The sequence below is a fragment of the Penicillium solitum genome, assembly GCF_028829755.1.
Source record: "Penicillium solitum strain IBT 25940 chromosome Unknown utg000001l_segment0_segment0, whole genome shotgun sequence".
Lineage (NCBI taxonomy): Eukaryota > Fungi > Ascomycota > Eurotiomycetes > Eurotiales > Aspergillaceae > Penicillium > Penicillium solitum.
The window spans coordinates 7,656,374-7,671,008 of NW_027072121.1; the positions used below are offsets into that span (position 1 = coordinate 7,656,374).

Sequence of the window (14,635 nt, forward strand, 5' to 3'; positions counted from 1 at the left end):
GTTGGCTTCTAATTTTAGTTTCTGGTAAGCATCACAGATGTACTCCGTAGCTCCAACGTTATGAGATGGCTAATAAATATCAAATGATCCACATGCCACGTGACTATCCCTTCTTGTGTCTTCATTTTCACCTGTCTCAGTAGTTGTATTGTTCACCCTTCATGGGCTAAATTATCGATAGGGCTAGTGGGATATCCTCCCACATTCGACGACATTTGATCCGCCAGGCATTCTGGTAGAGTCGCCATAGGATATTGCTGCTCTTTTGATGGAGATTGATGGCATTTCCCAAGACCCCATCGCCGCCGATTCCTAGGCATTCCTTGTGGCCGGCCAGCTGGAGTGACTTCCACAGCGTTGCCGATAAAGAATGGTTTGGTCCATTCTTCCAAGATTCAGTGGGGATCAGGCGGATATAGACGACGAAGAAAAGGCACGACACGTCACATTATCTACCATGAATTGAGGTTAGCGCATATATTGTCAGATGTTCTCTGGTGGTCTGTCTGGAAATTGTCAAAAGAGATGGAACGACAAGAAGCCAGCATTATCGCGGTTGCAAAGATTCGAAGTGGCATATTTTCCTGTCAGCTATGTGATGGAAATCATGGGGAAAATCGTAAGAACATGCCTCAGAATTTAGCCCGATAGAGGATTCATTATGAGAGGCATCATTGAAGAGGTTTTATATGTAGAGTGTACGTAGTATGTAGAAGATACCAAGCCTATTTCCCCACATAATAGAGGCCTGGATTCCGAAATCGGCGTAACCACCAACCAATCAGAGCCCATACAAATAACGTATAACCGGACGGAAAAAAAAGGGAACATCTTCTCCTCCCCCAGTTTCTCCCCAAACTTGGACATTAGTGAAGATGGTGAGCCAGCTTGTTTGGCAGCGGGTTTCTGCCTCTCGTGGCGTAAGTAGACATTGATGACACCTCAATTGGACAAACTAACGCCTTTTAGATGGCCACACGGCTCTCCTCACAACGGCTCTTCGCCCGTGGCCTAGCCACCGAGGCCTCCTCCTCCCGCATGCCCCCATACCCTAAACTCGTCCGCAACCTCGAACAGGTCCGCCGGGTCCTTGGCTCCGACCGCGCCCTCACCCTCGCCGAGAAGATCCTTTACGCGCATCTGGACAATGCCGAAGAGTCATTACTCACCGGAACCAACAATGGCCGTGACGTTCGAGGCAAGGCCAACCTGAAGCTGAAGCCCGACCGTGTCGCCATGCAGGATGCTTCGGCCCAGATGGCTCTCCTCCAATTCATGTCCTGCGGTCTTCCCTCCACCGCCGTCCCAGCCAGTATTCACTGCGACCACATGATCGTCGGTGAGCGCGGTGCCGATACCGATCTGCCAGCTTCAATCAAGGGTAACAGTGAGGTGTTCGACTTCCTGGAGAGTGCTGCCAAGCGTTACGGTATTGAGTTCTGGCCCCCGGGTGCCGGTATCATCCACCAGAGCGTGCTGGAGAACTACGCCGCCCCTGGATTGATGATGCTCGGTACAGACAGCCACACTCCTAACGGAGGTGGTCTTGGTGCTATTGCCATCGGTGTCGGTGGTGCCGATGCTGTCGATGCGCTCGTCGACGCCCCCTGGGAGCTGAAGGCTCCTAAGGTTCTCGGTGTTCGCCTCGAGGGCAAGCTCAGCGGATGGGCTTCGCCTAAGGATATCATCCTCTCCCTGGCTGGCAAGCTGACTGTCCGTGGTGGCACTGGCTACGTTATTGAGTATCACGGCCCTGGAGTCGAGACTCTGAGCTGCACGGGTATGGCTACCTGCTGTAACATGGGTGCTGAGGTCGGTGCTACCACCTCGGTCTTCCCCTTCTCGCCTAGCATGGTTCCCTACCTGCAGTCGACCCACCGCGGCCACGTCGCAGAGGCCGCTGCTGAGGTTGCTGCCGCCGGCCCCTCAAGTCTGCTGCGTGCCGACACCAAGGCCGAGTATGACCAGGTCGTCACCATCAACCTGTCCGAGCTCGAGCCGCACATCAACGGACCCTTCACCCCCGACTTCTCCGTGCCGCTGTCCAAGTTCGCCGACACCGTCCGCGAGAAGAAGTGGCCCGAGACCTTCGGTGCCGGCCTCATCGGTAGCTGCACCAACTCCTCATACGAAGACATGACCCGCGCCGAGGATCTCGTCAAGCAGGCCACCGCAGCAGGCCTCAAGCCCAAGGCGGATTTCTTCATCACTCCCGGCAGTGAACAGATCCGCGCCACTCTCGACCGCGATCAAACGCTAAACACCTTCTCCGAAGCCGGCGGCATCGTCCTCGCCAACGCCTGCGGTCCCTGCATCGGCCAATGGAAGCGCACCGACGGCGTCCCCAAGGGCGAAGACAACGCCATCTTCACCTCCTACAACCGCAACTTCCCCGGCCGCAACGACGGCAACCGGCAAACAATGAACTTCCTCGCCTCACCGGAACTCGTCACCGCGCTCGCCTACTCCGGCAGCACAACCTTCAACCCCATGACCGACTCCCTGACCGCACCAGACGGCTCGACCTTCAAGTTCCAGCCCCCCAGCGGCTTCGATCTCCCCAGCGCCGGTTTCGAAGAAGGTAACCCCAACTTCCTCCCCACAGCCGCCGTCCCCGACGCAAGCAGCGAAGTCATCGTCTCACCGACCTCCGACCGTCTCGCCCTCCTCGAGCCCTTCGCTCCCTTCCCCGAGGGCGATCTTTCCGGCCTCCAGGTCCTGTACAAGGTCAAGGGCCAGTGCACAACCGACACGATCTCTGCTGCAGGCCCATGGCTCAAGTACAAGGGCCACCTGCCCAACATCTCCGCCAACACTCTGATCGGCGCCGTCAACGCCGCAACCGGCGAGACGAACGTCGCCTACGACGAAGCCGGCAAGCAGTACGGAATCCCCGAACTAGCAGAGACATGGAAGGAGCGTGGAATTTCGTGGCTCGTTGTTGCGGAGGATAACTACGGCGAGGGTTCTGCGCGTGAGCACGCTGCGCTGCAGCCGCGTTACCTCGGCGGCCGGGTTATTGTTTCTAAGAGCTTTGCCCGTATCCACGAGACGAACCTTAAGAAGCAGGGTGTTGTGCCTCTTACATTTGCGAACCGTGAGGACTATGACCGTATCGATGCTTGTGATAAGGTTGATACTGTTGGTCTTTATGATGTGTTGCAGGCTGGTGGACAGGGTGACATCAAGCTGCGTGTTACCAAGCAGAAGACTGGAGAGGTGTTCGAGGTTCCTGTTCAGCACACTTTCAGTAAGGACCAGTGTGCATTCATCCTTGCTGGTAGTGCTTTGAACCTGTTGGCCAAGAAGGCTTCCCCTTAAAGAGAGAGTGGGGTAGGTGGAGGTGGATTTCAGTCTGGTTTGACACCATAAAAATAGGTTGTTGGGTTCGATCTGGAGTTGATGATTTGGTTGGATTACATTATAGTGGTCCCTCGCCTTGTATATGGTGAATTTTGGTGGTTTTAGATTTGTTTTGCCGACTAGATGATATCCAATGTGATCTGTATTCTACTGTTTCTTGATTCACTGGAGTGTGGGTAGTGCAAGATGAAGTGCGTATAGTGAGCCGTAAATAAGTACTAGGCTGAGAGGGCCAAGTCATTTGATTAAATGCAATCCATTTCATTGTATGCCATGGTATATAGGTTTGAAAGCTGTGGGCTCAAAATGAGACAGAATTCATGATAGAAGTGAAAGAAAAGAAGAAAAGTAGATGGGCATGAAATAAACATGGGAATATCATAAAAAAAAGCATCATGATGCCTGGTTCTTTCATAAGTAATAAGATGGGAAGAACAGTAACCACCTTGAAGGGGAAGTTGAGAATGATAAAGAATCAAACGACGGCATAATAAACACCGATATCTAGAAAGACCAAAAAAAGAAAAACAAAACACCAAGACAATCATAAGTCCTGATTGCCGAGCTTCGGGAATCCTCCGACATCCCCGAGAGCATCCTATATCTGAACGCCAACAAGCCTTTCTATACAGGCTGAATTGAAAAACAAAAGAACCGGATGTATGCAGATGGAATGCATCATGCAATATCCTTTTTGAAACCTGAAACAGGGAGAGGAAGAAGAAGAAGAAGAAGAAGAAGAAGAAGAGGCAGAGGAAGAGGAAGAAGGAGAAAGAAAGAAACAAGGAACAGACGACGAAACAAAACATACCAGTGTCATCCAGTCCACTTCTGATCAGAATACCCAGCGTCCCCAGGGTTGACCCCCAACATCTGACCGGGGTTATTATTGACACCGTACATATTCCCCTGGTTATTACCATAACCACCACCCATTCCCGAATCATCCTCATCAAAGCCAAACTCCCCACCAGAGCTAGCATCAAAGCTACTCCGCCCACCAATCTCACCGGGATCATCACCAACAGCCGAAATCTGGTCCCACTGCAATGTCTGCAGAGCCGGGTATTGTGCCAGAAGAGCAGCAGGAAGAACAAAGTTGCCCGTCGATTGCCCATCCATGCCAGGCATATTGGGCATGACGAGCGGCTGGGGGATTGGCTGGAGATGGCCAGTTGGTGATTGTTGCTGCTGTTGCTGGTGCTCTAGCAAGACGCGGTCACGCTCTTGCGACTCCTCGTCCAGAAGGGGCTTGATGCATACTCGGCCCGCCTCGGAGCGGAAATGACGGCCTAGAGCATCTGCACGGGCGAAGCGGCGGCCGCAGCCCCATTGTCCGCTTCGCGAGAGCTCGCCGCGGCAGACGAATTTCTTTTCGCCGGAATGGAGGCCTTCGTGGCGTTTGCGGTCGTGTTGCCGTGCAAATGCTTTGCCGCACACTGTGCACACGAATGGTCGTTCGTCGGTGTGGGTGCGGAGATGGGATCGCAGATTATATGCGCGGGTAAACCGTTTCGGACATAGGGTGCACTGGAAGGTAGCTGGGTGCTTCTGGATTCGTTTTGGCTCCCCAGGTGCTGCCCCGGGTCTTTGTGGATCGGCAAGATCTAGGATGTAGTTCCGGTTCTCGATTGATGAGGTGGAGAGGCGTCGGTTTGATCGTGCGGGCGAGGGATCCCGCGAACTGGGGCTACTGCGCGAGTGAGACCCAACTGATCCAACAGGTGACAAGGATCGTGGGGTGGCAGGTGCGCGGGGCTCCAGACTTGTTGCTGCAGTTGCAGGAGAGCGTGGGCGGGAAGCAGGGTGATAAGGATCAGATTTACTACGAACACGGGATCCTAAGATCTGGTTAGTATCGTATCAATCAAACGTGTTGTAAATCAACACTTACGCATAGCGGGAGGGCTCAATGAATCGAAGTCTGCCGTTGATTTGGATGGATCGAAGTTTGGATTCCGCAATGGCGGGGCAAACTCAACATTGATCGATGGAGGAGCCATCTGTGAAGCTTGACCAATGTCGCCCGGAATATTGTTCAACTGGCCCATGTTCATCATGTCCTCTTGGGGCATTCCATACATGTCTGTCGGCGCAGAGGGGAACTGAGAGAGATACGAATTATTGGGGACCATCTCACCCCCCTGCTGTGGCATCAACCGCGGAGAGATATACGGGCTGTGAAGGGGACTGATCCCCTGCTGATGCTGCTCTGACAACGTGAATGATTCCATGCCTAGGCCATTTTCGTAAAGGCTTGGATCACTTTGGGGAGCCAAAGAAGGCGACGCATTGTTCTCGATGCCATCGAATTCGTGCTGGGACAAGTAGGGGGAGTGGTTGGCTGACGATACCTCGGACACTTCAGACGGTGCACGTCGATGGCCCTGGAAGGAAACATTATTCATAACCGACTGCCAGTCTGGACCTGACTGGGCAGTCAAATATGCTGCAGTAGCCGGGTCAAGGGAAGTGTGTCGTGAATGCCGAGGGGTATAGTATGCACCCGGTGTGGATCCTGGAGGGGACATGGGCCCAGGTGAGGAATGCTGCTGATCTTGCGATGATGGATGCGAAGATATTGAAGGATTAGAGATGGGGCTGACCAGATCAGCGGGGTTGATCGCTTGGTTGATTGACTGGCGCTGGTGCATTTGCGGGTCTAGCAACAATGAAGAATCGTACTCGGGGGTGGAAGTGCTGTTGGGGCTGTGATTCTGATAGAGAGAAAAGTCCAATTCTGGGTGGTTGGAGTTGAGCATATTGGAGAAGTTTTCGTCCCCCTGCATCTGTCTGAGTCCCGTCGAAGAGTGCTCAAGCTGATTGACCAGGCTTGTCTCGAACGATTGCGATATCGGAATGTTGGTATTGATGGTTGGGGCATAGCTTTGGTCCGTCGGCGATAATGTCTGTGTCGAGGGCGCGCCAGCAAGATAGCTTGGGTATCCATATGCTTCAGCACCACCGATGCTGCCGTCGGGATTGTGAAAGGAGGGGTTTGTCGAATAAGCGGCCATAGAGGGGTCAACTCCTAATCCACCGGTGTTGGGGTCGTGATATTGTTGACCGTGTGGCGAAGGGCTCACGCTCCGATGCTTGATATCCCCGGAGGAATATGCCGTGCCGTGGTTCTGGCCATGCGAGGCCATATTTGCGAATGCGCGCGGGTGAGGGCTATTTCACGAGCGCCAAGCTGGAGCTGCGATCAGGGACAAGGAACGGGGTAGGGATCGGATATAGCGCAGATATTTGGCGACAGGGGCAGATTAGGCGAGTAAATCTGTCAGGGTCGTGGACGCCTAGTGATGTAGGGAGAATGTTGTCTGACGATGTAGTGGGATGTCATTCGCAAGGGTCTAGGATCGGGCCCGGTACGCGAATGAGGCTCTGAGCTAGTTGTCAGCGGTCGCCAGACTGCCTCGTCATCTTTGAGAGCAATGATACCTTGGATTTGACAAGGGGTCCGCAATGAGAAGGTAAATGAGGGAGAAGTTGAAGGTTAGGCGTTTTCACGTGCGCAAGGCGGTCTAGGTTAAAACACGTCTGTGTATATCAAGCCGTGTGTTGTCCATGAGGAGTAGATGGGGTTATAGGGATTATTATTTTAATATATGATATTCCCATAATATTCCCATAAATATTCCCCTGTGGGTGCCCTAAGCGCAAAGGAATAGAGAGAGAGAGTTCCCACCTTCTTTACTCCGTACAAGTTCCTCCAAGAGAACCCCAAATGGGTCTCCTCCCCCACATTGGCATTATCAGTGTCCACCCTGATAACAGATAGGCGAACACAGACTATTTTTATATATATGTATGAACACATTCTAAAGAGATCCAATTGAAAATAAAAAGCGCTGCCTATTTGAATATACAGATGTTAGGCCGTGAAGCAGTTGATCGATCTCCCAAAGTGGAGGGGGTTAAAACGCTAAAGAGAACTTGGCCTTAGCTTTTTGCACAGCCACCCAGCTGGAGGCCCATGGGAACTAGTCCTATTTAGGTATAAGGGATAAAAGCACTGGGCAAGGCACATTTCAACAAGTCTGCCTTGTCTATATATTCTATATGTTGTACTTCTATATTTGATCTTCCTTGATATTAAGTGTTTGCTGCCTAACTTCACAGACCTCCTTGCATAGCCGGTATGTGATTTGAGCCATCAAATCAGGTGACAGGGCTAAACCCTGTATACTTCATCACTTGGGTGAGATTGTCGATATATACAAAACTCTCACAGACCACCATAGGTATCCAGACTAGCCCTAGCCTGATCATTCGACCAAGCAAAGAACAAGTTATCCTCGCAACTGCTTCCAAGTCCCGCATTATCAACCCAAGCAGGTTCCCAGTAGTAAATGCCCAATCCACCAACGGACTCCACAGTTTCAGCAAGCCTCTTCAGGAAAGTCTCCTGCCCAGCAACCGAAAACGGAATATCCTTGAGATCAGCCGGGAATGCAACCTCGGGCTTGGAACAAGCAAACGGCCAGTTGGTCTCGACAACCAGGGTCTCCTTCTTGTACGTCGAGTGCAGGTTCGCAAGACTCGTTTTCAGTGAAGCGAGTGTGGCATCCTCGTTGTAGAAAGGGTAATAGGAGACACCGATGTAGTCGAAGTCCGTGGAGAGGAGCGCAGACCCGGATGCCAGAACTTGGTTGTAGAACCACGACTGAGAGCCCCAGTCCCAGCCGTTGTCGAGGTGAATCAAGATCTTGGGAGTGGTGGTCAGCGTGGAGTCTTTCACACCCCAAGCAGCGGAGTGCAGGATCCTTGCAATGTTGCTGTAGCTATCTGTTCCTCCCAGGGGCCATATCAGGCCGCTGCGGATTTCGTTGCCGATGGAGACGATCTCTACGTCGAGCTTGTTGTCCGCAAACGTGTTGCATACCCGCAGAGTGTAGTTGTACACTTGTCCGGCCAAGATTTCAATGTCCGTTGTAGCCCAGCCCGAGGGAGCGCTCTAAAGAAGTAGGGTCAGTCATTAGATCGAACAATCCACTTTTGGTGGGGGATTCTTTTCTTACCTGTGCTTTGGGATCCGCCCACGTATCACTGTAATGCAAGTCGAGATATGTGCCCATGCCCTTTGCTTGTACTCTCTTTGCGAGCTTAACGTTATAGTCTAGGTCGTACGATCCATCACTGGGATTCACCCAGACACGCTGGCGAACAGAGTTGACGCCGCTAGCCGAGATGATGGTTTCCAGATTTTCCGGTGTGCCTGCAAGGTTCTTGTAAGAGACGCCTTTGCCTTCCTCGACGATGAGGGAAGAGATATCCACGCCATTGTAGGTTAATGCGGCGGATGTTGAGGTGAAGAGCTGTGCGGCAGCTAGAAGGAGGTAGGGAAGCATGATGGGCAACCACTTGTTGGAGCCGAATGGAGTCAATTCAGATCGATGGCGCTGTGAAGCAGAAACGATTGTAGGAACTGGGTTTCTTTTATGTTGCTGTCGACCTACGCTCCTATGTACTCCGTACTCAGCATCTTCCTAGTGTCGAGCTATAGTTTCAGATTTTTCCGACAATTCCCCCGGATTACGTCTTGTACAAGACTCGAAGGAGAAACATGCCCGGACTAACTAACCCTTGAAGATCTTTTTTTTTTTTCTTTTTGGCTTAGCTCCCACCGTGAAACATGACGTGAAACACGGAAAGACTAAATAAGTGGTGATTTTTATGCATACTTGCACCTAGAGAAATGCTATCATAAATTTGCAACCCTCCGATATCATCATTGGTGGAAGTACTCCGTACATTGTTGGGATTCGAAAAGATTCCAAAGTGAGACAAGGGGCATAAAATCCCATGCAGAACTCTGCGGGAGGAATTAATAGAAGTATGGTATGTTGTATATCCCCTATGACGAAGTATGGGATCCATTTTAGACACGGCACGGAGTCTTCTACAGTGTACGGAGTACTCCGTATTGGAAACAGCTTGATCTCAGGGGAGAGGGATAAAATCAGCAGTCCCAAAACCCCAAATATTTCATTTCTTCATCACACGCTAGACGTCTCGCCTCCCAGCATCATATATCAGTCATGTCGCAATTGCTCAAATTCCCCAAGAGACACTCTGCAGTCCCTTGTCAAGGAATCCAAAATATGGGTCCAAAGCCCAACCTCCCGGTTTTGACAAAGTCAACATTACATACAGTTAAAAAAAATATAAAAAAAAGCGATCTGGCCCCTCATCCATGCATAAGACCAAGAAAGAAGAACAAACAGGGTGGGGAAAAAGAAAAAGAAACCCCTGAAATGCGCTACGGGATTCTCTGCCCTCCATATTCATAGTCACAGACACTGACCTCAACAGAACAGAAACAGATATGCAAACGGGGCCGGTATGAGGGCATTGGGGAATTCTTCGCAAGGCACTGATGGATGCTCATGCGAGTTCGTGTATATGTACAGACCATGTAGAATGTATGGAACAATTTCTAGGAACAATTTCCAGATATCAGCCTGCCGGAAACCGGGATGGAAAGAGAATCAAAATGAAATTCGGTGATATACAACAACTTCACTAGGTATAGTTAGGAAGCGTCGAGGCGTGGGGGAAGTGGTGGTAGAATAGTGTGTGTTTTGTAAAGGTGGTCCGGCCATGTTTCAGTTCGATAGCTAGGACGGAATATCCGATGTAGCAGCCTTGGGAGGGGGCTTGCGTTTTCCAATCACAAGGCCTTCATCTTCCGACTCATCCTCGTCCTCGTCATCGCAGTAGTACCTCGATTCGTCCTCTTCGGACGGCCGGGGCGAACTCGGACGAGGGGGTTTGAGTGTCTCTCCGGTTCGGAGCATGGAGGGTACTTCATTCAAGGCATCGCCCTTGGCTGAGTAACCATCACCAGAAAGAGATGATGCGTTTGAGACGACCGACGGAATACTGGGGTGGGAGGCACTCTGAGACATGCCGCTGGTGAAGTCATCGGCAGAAGAGGAAGAGATGGTGGCCGAGGTGGAAGTGGCCAGCCCATTGTTGGTGTTGTCGGCGGGACATCCTTGGTGGGTAGGTGGGTTGATGGGCGGCAGGAGGAGCGATTCAGTAGAATACATAGCATAGTCAACTCTCAAGGTACCGCCTTCATTTGCCTCGATGTCGCTCCGTCTACGGCGCAGGAGTGCATCCCTTGTGAGGTTGAGAGATTCTGCAGGTGTATCCTCGAGTAGCGAAGATCGCTTGCGCCGGCTTGCATGACTAGGGGCCACTTGCTCGGCAGAAGGGTGTTCCTCCTCATGCCACAGGCCGGGGGTGCGCACCTGGCCATGAGCAGATGCATTGCTAACAGCGATGCTAGGCTCAGCAGATCGACGTTCTCCATCCCCATGCACAGATCCTGACTCCCCAGATGGAGAAGTGCGCCGACTACGACTGCCTCGTGACGCCCGTCGAGTAGCTCCACTGAAAAGACTACCGAAGTTAGTCGGTCCTAGGGCTTCGATAATGGAAAATGGCCGAACAGTCAATGGGATATCGAAACTGGATGTCTTGGCTGTCTTTTCGGATTCTGCTGTAGACATCGAGGACTTTGCGCGACGAGGAGGACCAGGTCGGGGTGTCACGATAGGAGGTGGAGTGGCAAGCTTGGTCGCAGCAGCAAGCTTTGCAGCAGCTGGTTGAACTGCATCAAAGTAAGATGCCCAATCGCCTTCATCCACTGGGCTTGCAGTAACGCTCTGGGCGAGCGGGTGTCCTTGATTGCCAAATTTGAGCGGCCGGAATAATTCCTCCTCCCCTCGCAAACTGGACGGACGACTGTCGCGGGAGGTTTTCCCGAATGTGCTGTTGCTTGAGGCAGATGACAGGGTCTCGGTAGACGGTGTTGTGCTCGATGTGCGCTTACGTTCCTTGTCCTTCGATCGACCGCTGCCGAACCATTTGGCGACATTAGACCGAACCCGTTGAATGAACGGAACTTTGCTGACAGCGCTTGTAACTTCTTCATTCGAGACCTCAATTCGTTTACCTTTACTTTGGTAGCCAGGGTCGGTCTCCTCTATCCAGATTCGAGGGTTTGGAAGGCCATGGAGTGTCCAAGGGTGGTGTTTAATCTCTTTCAAGGTGATTCTCTTGACCGGGTCTTTGGTCAACAGACGCCTGAGCAGATCGTATAGCCCATCATCGATATCCTCATAGACGAGCTCATCATCATTTCTCAGGTTCCACTGATTCGAGTCAGACGCCTCATCCATAACGGGCACAAGGCGCTTCCGTGGTATGAAGACTTCCTTCTTAACAATGGTCTGGAACATGCTATACCCATCATCCGAGACGAATGGTAGGCGACCAAAGATCATTCCGTACAATGTGACACCGAGCGACCAAACGTCGACCGCACCAGTGATTTTGGGGATCGACCCAATGGTTTCCACAAAGTCATCGCCGGTATAACATAATTCGGGGGCATAGAAAGCCGGAGTGCCAACAGTCTTGGACAATTCACGAGCATCGTCCAACTCCGTCGCATCGGTCTCGCCCACCTGCTCTTCTTCCTCGTCCCGCATTGGGCGTCCTAGGTAGGAAACACCGAAATCGGAGATTTTCACCCGATGAGTACTGGTAACGAGTAGATTGGCCGGCTTGATATCCCGGTGGATGATACCCTGGTAGTGGAGGTATTCTAGGCCAAGTACAGAGTCCCGGAATGCGCTACGGGTTTCACCAATAGTCAAACAAGGAACGTATGCCATATCGTCGCCCTCTGCAGACCACTCGGGTTCGGAGGGGGCGTAGCCAAAGCTACTGGAAGCTGTGCTGGAACGTCGTTCGAACGGGTAATCTGAATAGGCGCCGTACATGCTGCCCTCGACGGCACTTAGAGACGGGTCTTGGGTAAAGGATGGGCTTGAGTCATCTGTTACTGCAACAGAACGGCTCGATGATCTCCTGATGGGAAGACCACACTCGTCATCCTCCTCATCTGAAGATTCCGCGCCGTGCTCCAAACTCCAAGCGGGGATTGGCCCTTGCTGGGCATCAGCAGCCTGTGCTTCAATCCGCTCGCGAGCCCTTTCCCGTTGCCGGCGCAGATGCTGAGCAGTTCGAATGAATTGGTGACTCTCTTCCAAAAATGCGGGAGTGTCTGGAATTCCATTCTTTTCCCGCTCAAGACGTAGCTTGTCGACGTGGACAATTTCTCGTAGACCCTTCTTGCGCCAGACAATCTCGCCATTTTCAACATACTCCAGCACAATGTATACCTTTTGTCGATTCGGATCGTCGATAACTTCGAGCAGGCTGACCACATTTGGATGCCGTGCCTTCTTCAGAATAGCCACCTCCTTCTTCACTTTGTCTTCTGGATTGCCCAACTTGCCTAGCCGACGGCGAGTGGAGTACCGCTGGACAATCTTGATGGCAACTTTCTGTTTAGTCGCAATATGCTGGCCTAGTTTCACTTTGCCGTGTTCACCGCGGCCCAGCTCTTCGAGGATCTCATACTGATTGATGGTTTTGTTTCCCGTCACCATATCGCGATCAACTTCGGCGGTGTGTGTTTCTTTCGGAGGCTGGAGATGTGATGGATGGAGAAGTGAACTTCCCATCGAGATGTCATCGTCCGACGCGGATGGCGTTCCCATGCGAGAGTGTCTCATGGAGAAGAGCCCCGGGCTCGACAGCGGAGTGTTGCCCGCGGTCCGAATACCACGGGTATAGGGGTGTCTGGGTAGCGGATCTGGTTCTGTGAGGTGGGGTGGTTGCCAGGTGGGATGCACCTGAGACTGGAGGGAGGCATAGGATTGATCGGGGTAAACTGGTAATTGATGATCCGAGTGTCTCGAGGCTCGTCGAGTGCCCCTTCCAATGCTTCCACTTTCCGATCGGACATCGACCACGATACCTTCGTTGAGGGCTTGTAGGGAGCTTGATGACGAGCGATTCGAGGGGGTCCGAGCACCGTAGAGGCCGGGGAAGGCCTGGCGGAAGGTCGCGGTGGCTTCTGACACATCGGTGATAATGGGAGGTTGTTCGGCGGATGATTTGGATGGGGGGCGAGACTCGGGTTCGTTCGATGCAGATGGTAGTTGCGAGGACTCATCGGACCGGCTGAGATTCCGCTTGTGATTTTTTGAGACACGACCATTTCGAGCCAGCTGATCCGGATCCTCCAGACCAGCTTGCGAGGACCGAATTTCCGTCATATTCCCTTCTTCCTTCTTTTGTGACATTGTTTCAGAGGGAGGGGGCCGAGGCAGCTGTGCCGAGAGTGCAGTTGAGCATCCTAGTTGAACATCCTCCAATTCGACACTTTTATTTTTGGGGGTTTCCCTCGTAATAATTGATTTAAGGTGAGCTGACAAAAAGCTCTGTTGGGACGCACGAACAGGTCGGCATTACTTTTGCGAGATCAATAGGGATGGCGACAACTGAGCAACGGATACCGTGTACCGGACAGCGGGTTGTCGCCTTAGGGGGAAGACACGAGGTAGACCTGCTACTGCACGAGGATTTGGGCGATCCCACATCCACACGTGGGGATTTAGTCAAAAAAAAGGAGTGCCGTTGCAACAGATGCTATAAATAATTTGGGGTTAGGCTCATTCGGATGGCCAATTCTCGGGGATGGAGGTGGGGGGGGGGGACAGCGAGATCGGAATCAATCAAGGATAAAAGATCCGAAAGTAATGTCCAAAGGAAAGGCAAGACAGCCAAGAAGCTGTAAGAATTAAAAAAAAAAAAGAAAGAGAAAGAGAAAAAGATGTGTAGAGAAAACGAGACAAGAGGGGAGAGTTGAAGAGTCGAAGGGGGAGGTTGGGTGGGTAATAGGGCAGAGCGATGATCGGGATGCCAAGAACCAAAATCAGAATAATTTGAGCCAAGCAGATTTAAAAAAAAAAAAATAAGATGGAACTTATAACTTTGAAGAGTATAATTGATTTACTTTTGGTAAATTAATCGTAGTATTGATATCAAATTTGACAAGGTTTTTATCCATATACCTAGTGGGGCTGTCAGCTCTGGAATTCCGAGCTGTTTGCAGATTAATCTAACATCTTTATATTCAAATGTTCTTATAAACTACCTTTGTATTATTCTCTATAGATTAAATGGTTATGTAGTTCTATGTACGGAGTAGTTGATGTTCTTTCCCAGTGGCAAATCCGCCACTGGGTTTGGGGTCTTTACGTCGAGGACTCTCCCGTAGGAATTGACAGATTGCAGCAAGTACATAGGCACAATAAGCCTAGACTAGAAGCCATCGTGAAAATGCCCAAGAAAATGGCCGACCATGGTTGCCCAACGTATGATGATTCTTATTTTATTTTAT

General features: G+C 51.5%; 5 protein-coding genes across 5 annotated transcripts; 1 reads left to right on the top strand and 4 right to left on the bottom strand.

Moving 5' to 3' along the window:
* Positions 1 to 875: 875 nt before the first annotated feature.
* N7455_002932 (aconitate hydratase ACO2) lies at positions 876 to 3,321 on the top strand (the record flags this gene model as incomplete). The annotated part of the gene is made up of 2 exons (XM_040955121.2): positions 876 to 920; positions 970 to 3,321. 2 exons carry the CDS (start codon positions 876 to 878, stop codon positions 3,319 to 3,321), a joined length of 2,397 nt encoding a protein of 798 aa, XP_040814389.2.
* A 517-nt stretch (positions 3,322 to 3,838) lies between these two features.
* N7455_002933 (uncharacterized protein) lies at positions 3,839 to 4,172 on the bottom strand (the record flags this gene model as incomplete). Its single annotated transcript, XM_065604382.1, has 2 exons — positions 3,839 to 3,867; positions 4,019 to 4,172. The coding sequence occupies 2 exons, from the start codon at positions 4,170 to 4,172 to the stop codon at positions 3,839 to 3,841; spliced, it is 183 nt and encodes a 60-aa protein (XP_065462873.1).
* A 7-nt stretch (positions 4,173 to 4,179) lies between these two features.
* On the bottom strand, positions 4,180 to 6,512 carry crzA (putative C2H2 transcription factor Crz1; the record flags this gene model as incomplete). The annotated part of the gene is made up of 2 exons (XM_040955206.2): positions 4,180 to 5,204; positions 5,258 to 6,512. 2 exons carry the CDS (start codon positions 6,510 to 6,512, stop codon positions 4,180 to 4,182), a joined length of 2,280 nt encoding a protein of 759 aa, XP_040814522.2.
* A 1,082-nt stretch (positions 6,513 to 7,594) lies between these two features.
* On the bottom strand, positions 7,595 to 8,717 carry N7455_002935 (uncharacterized protein; the record flags this gene model as incomplete). Its single annotated transcript, XM_040955230.2, has 2 exons — positions 7,595 to 8,323; positions 8,388 to 8,717. 2 exons carry the CDS (start codon positions 8,715 to 8,717, stop codon positions 7,595 to 7,597), a joined length of 1,059 nt encoding a protein of 352 aa, XP_040814338.2.
* A 1,269-nt stretch (positions 8,718 to 9,986) lies between these two features.
* Positions 9,987 to 13,535, bottom strand: N7455_002936 (putative serine/threonine protein kinase; the record flags this gene model as incomplete). The annotated part of the gene is made up of 1 exon (XM_040955122.2): positions 9,987 to 13,535. One exon carries the CDS (start codon positions 13,533 to 13,535, stop codon positions 9,987 to 9,989), a length of 3,549 nt encoding a protein of 1,182 aa, XP_040814309.2.
* Between the last annotated feature and the right edge of the window lie 1,100 nt (positions 13,536 to 14,635).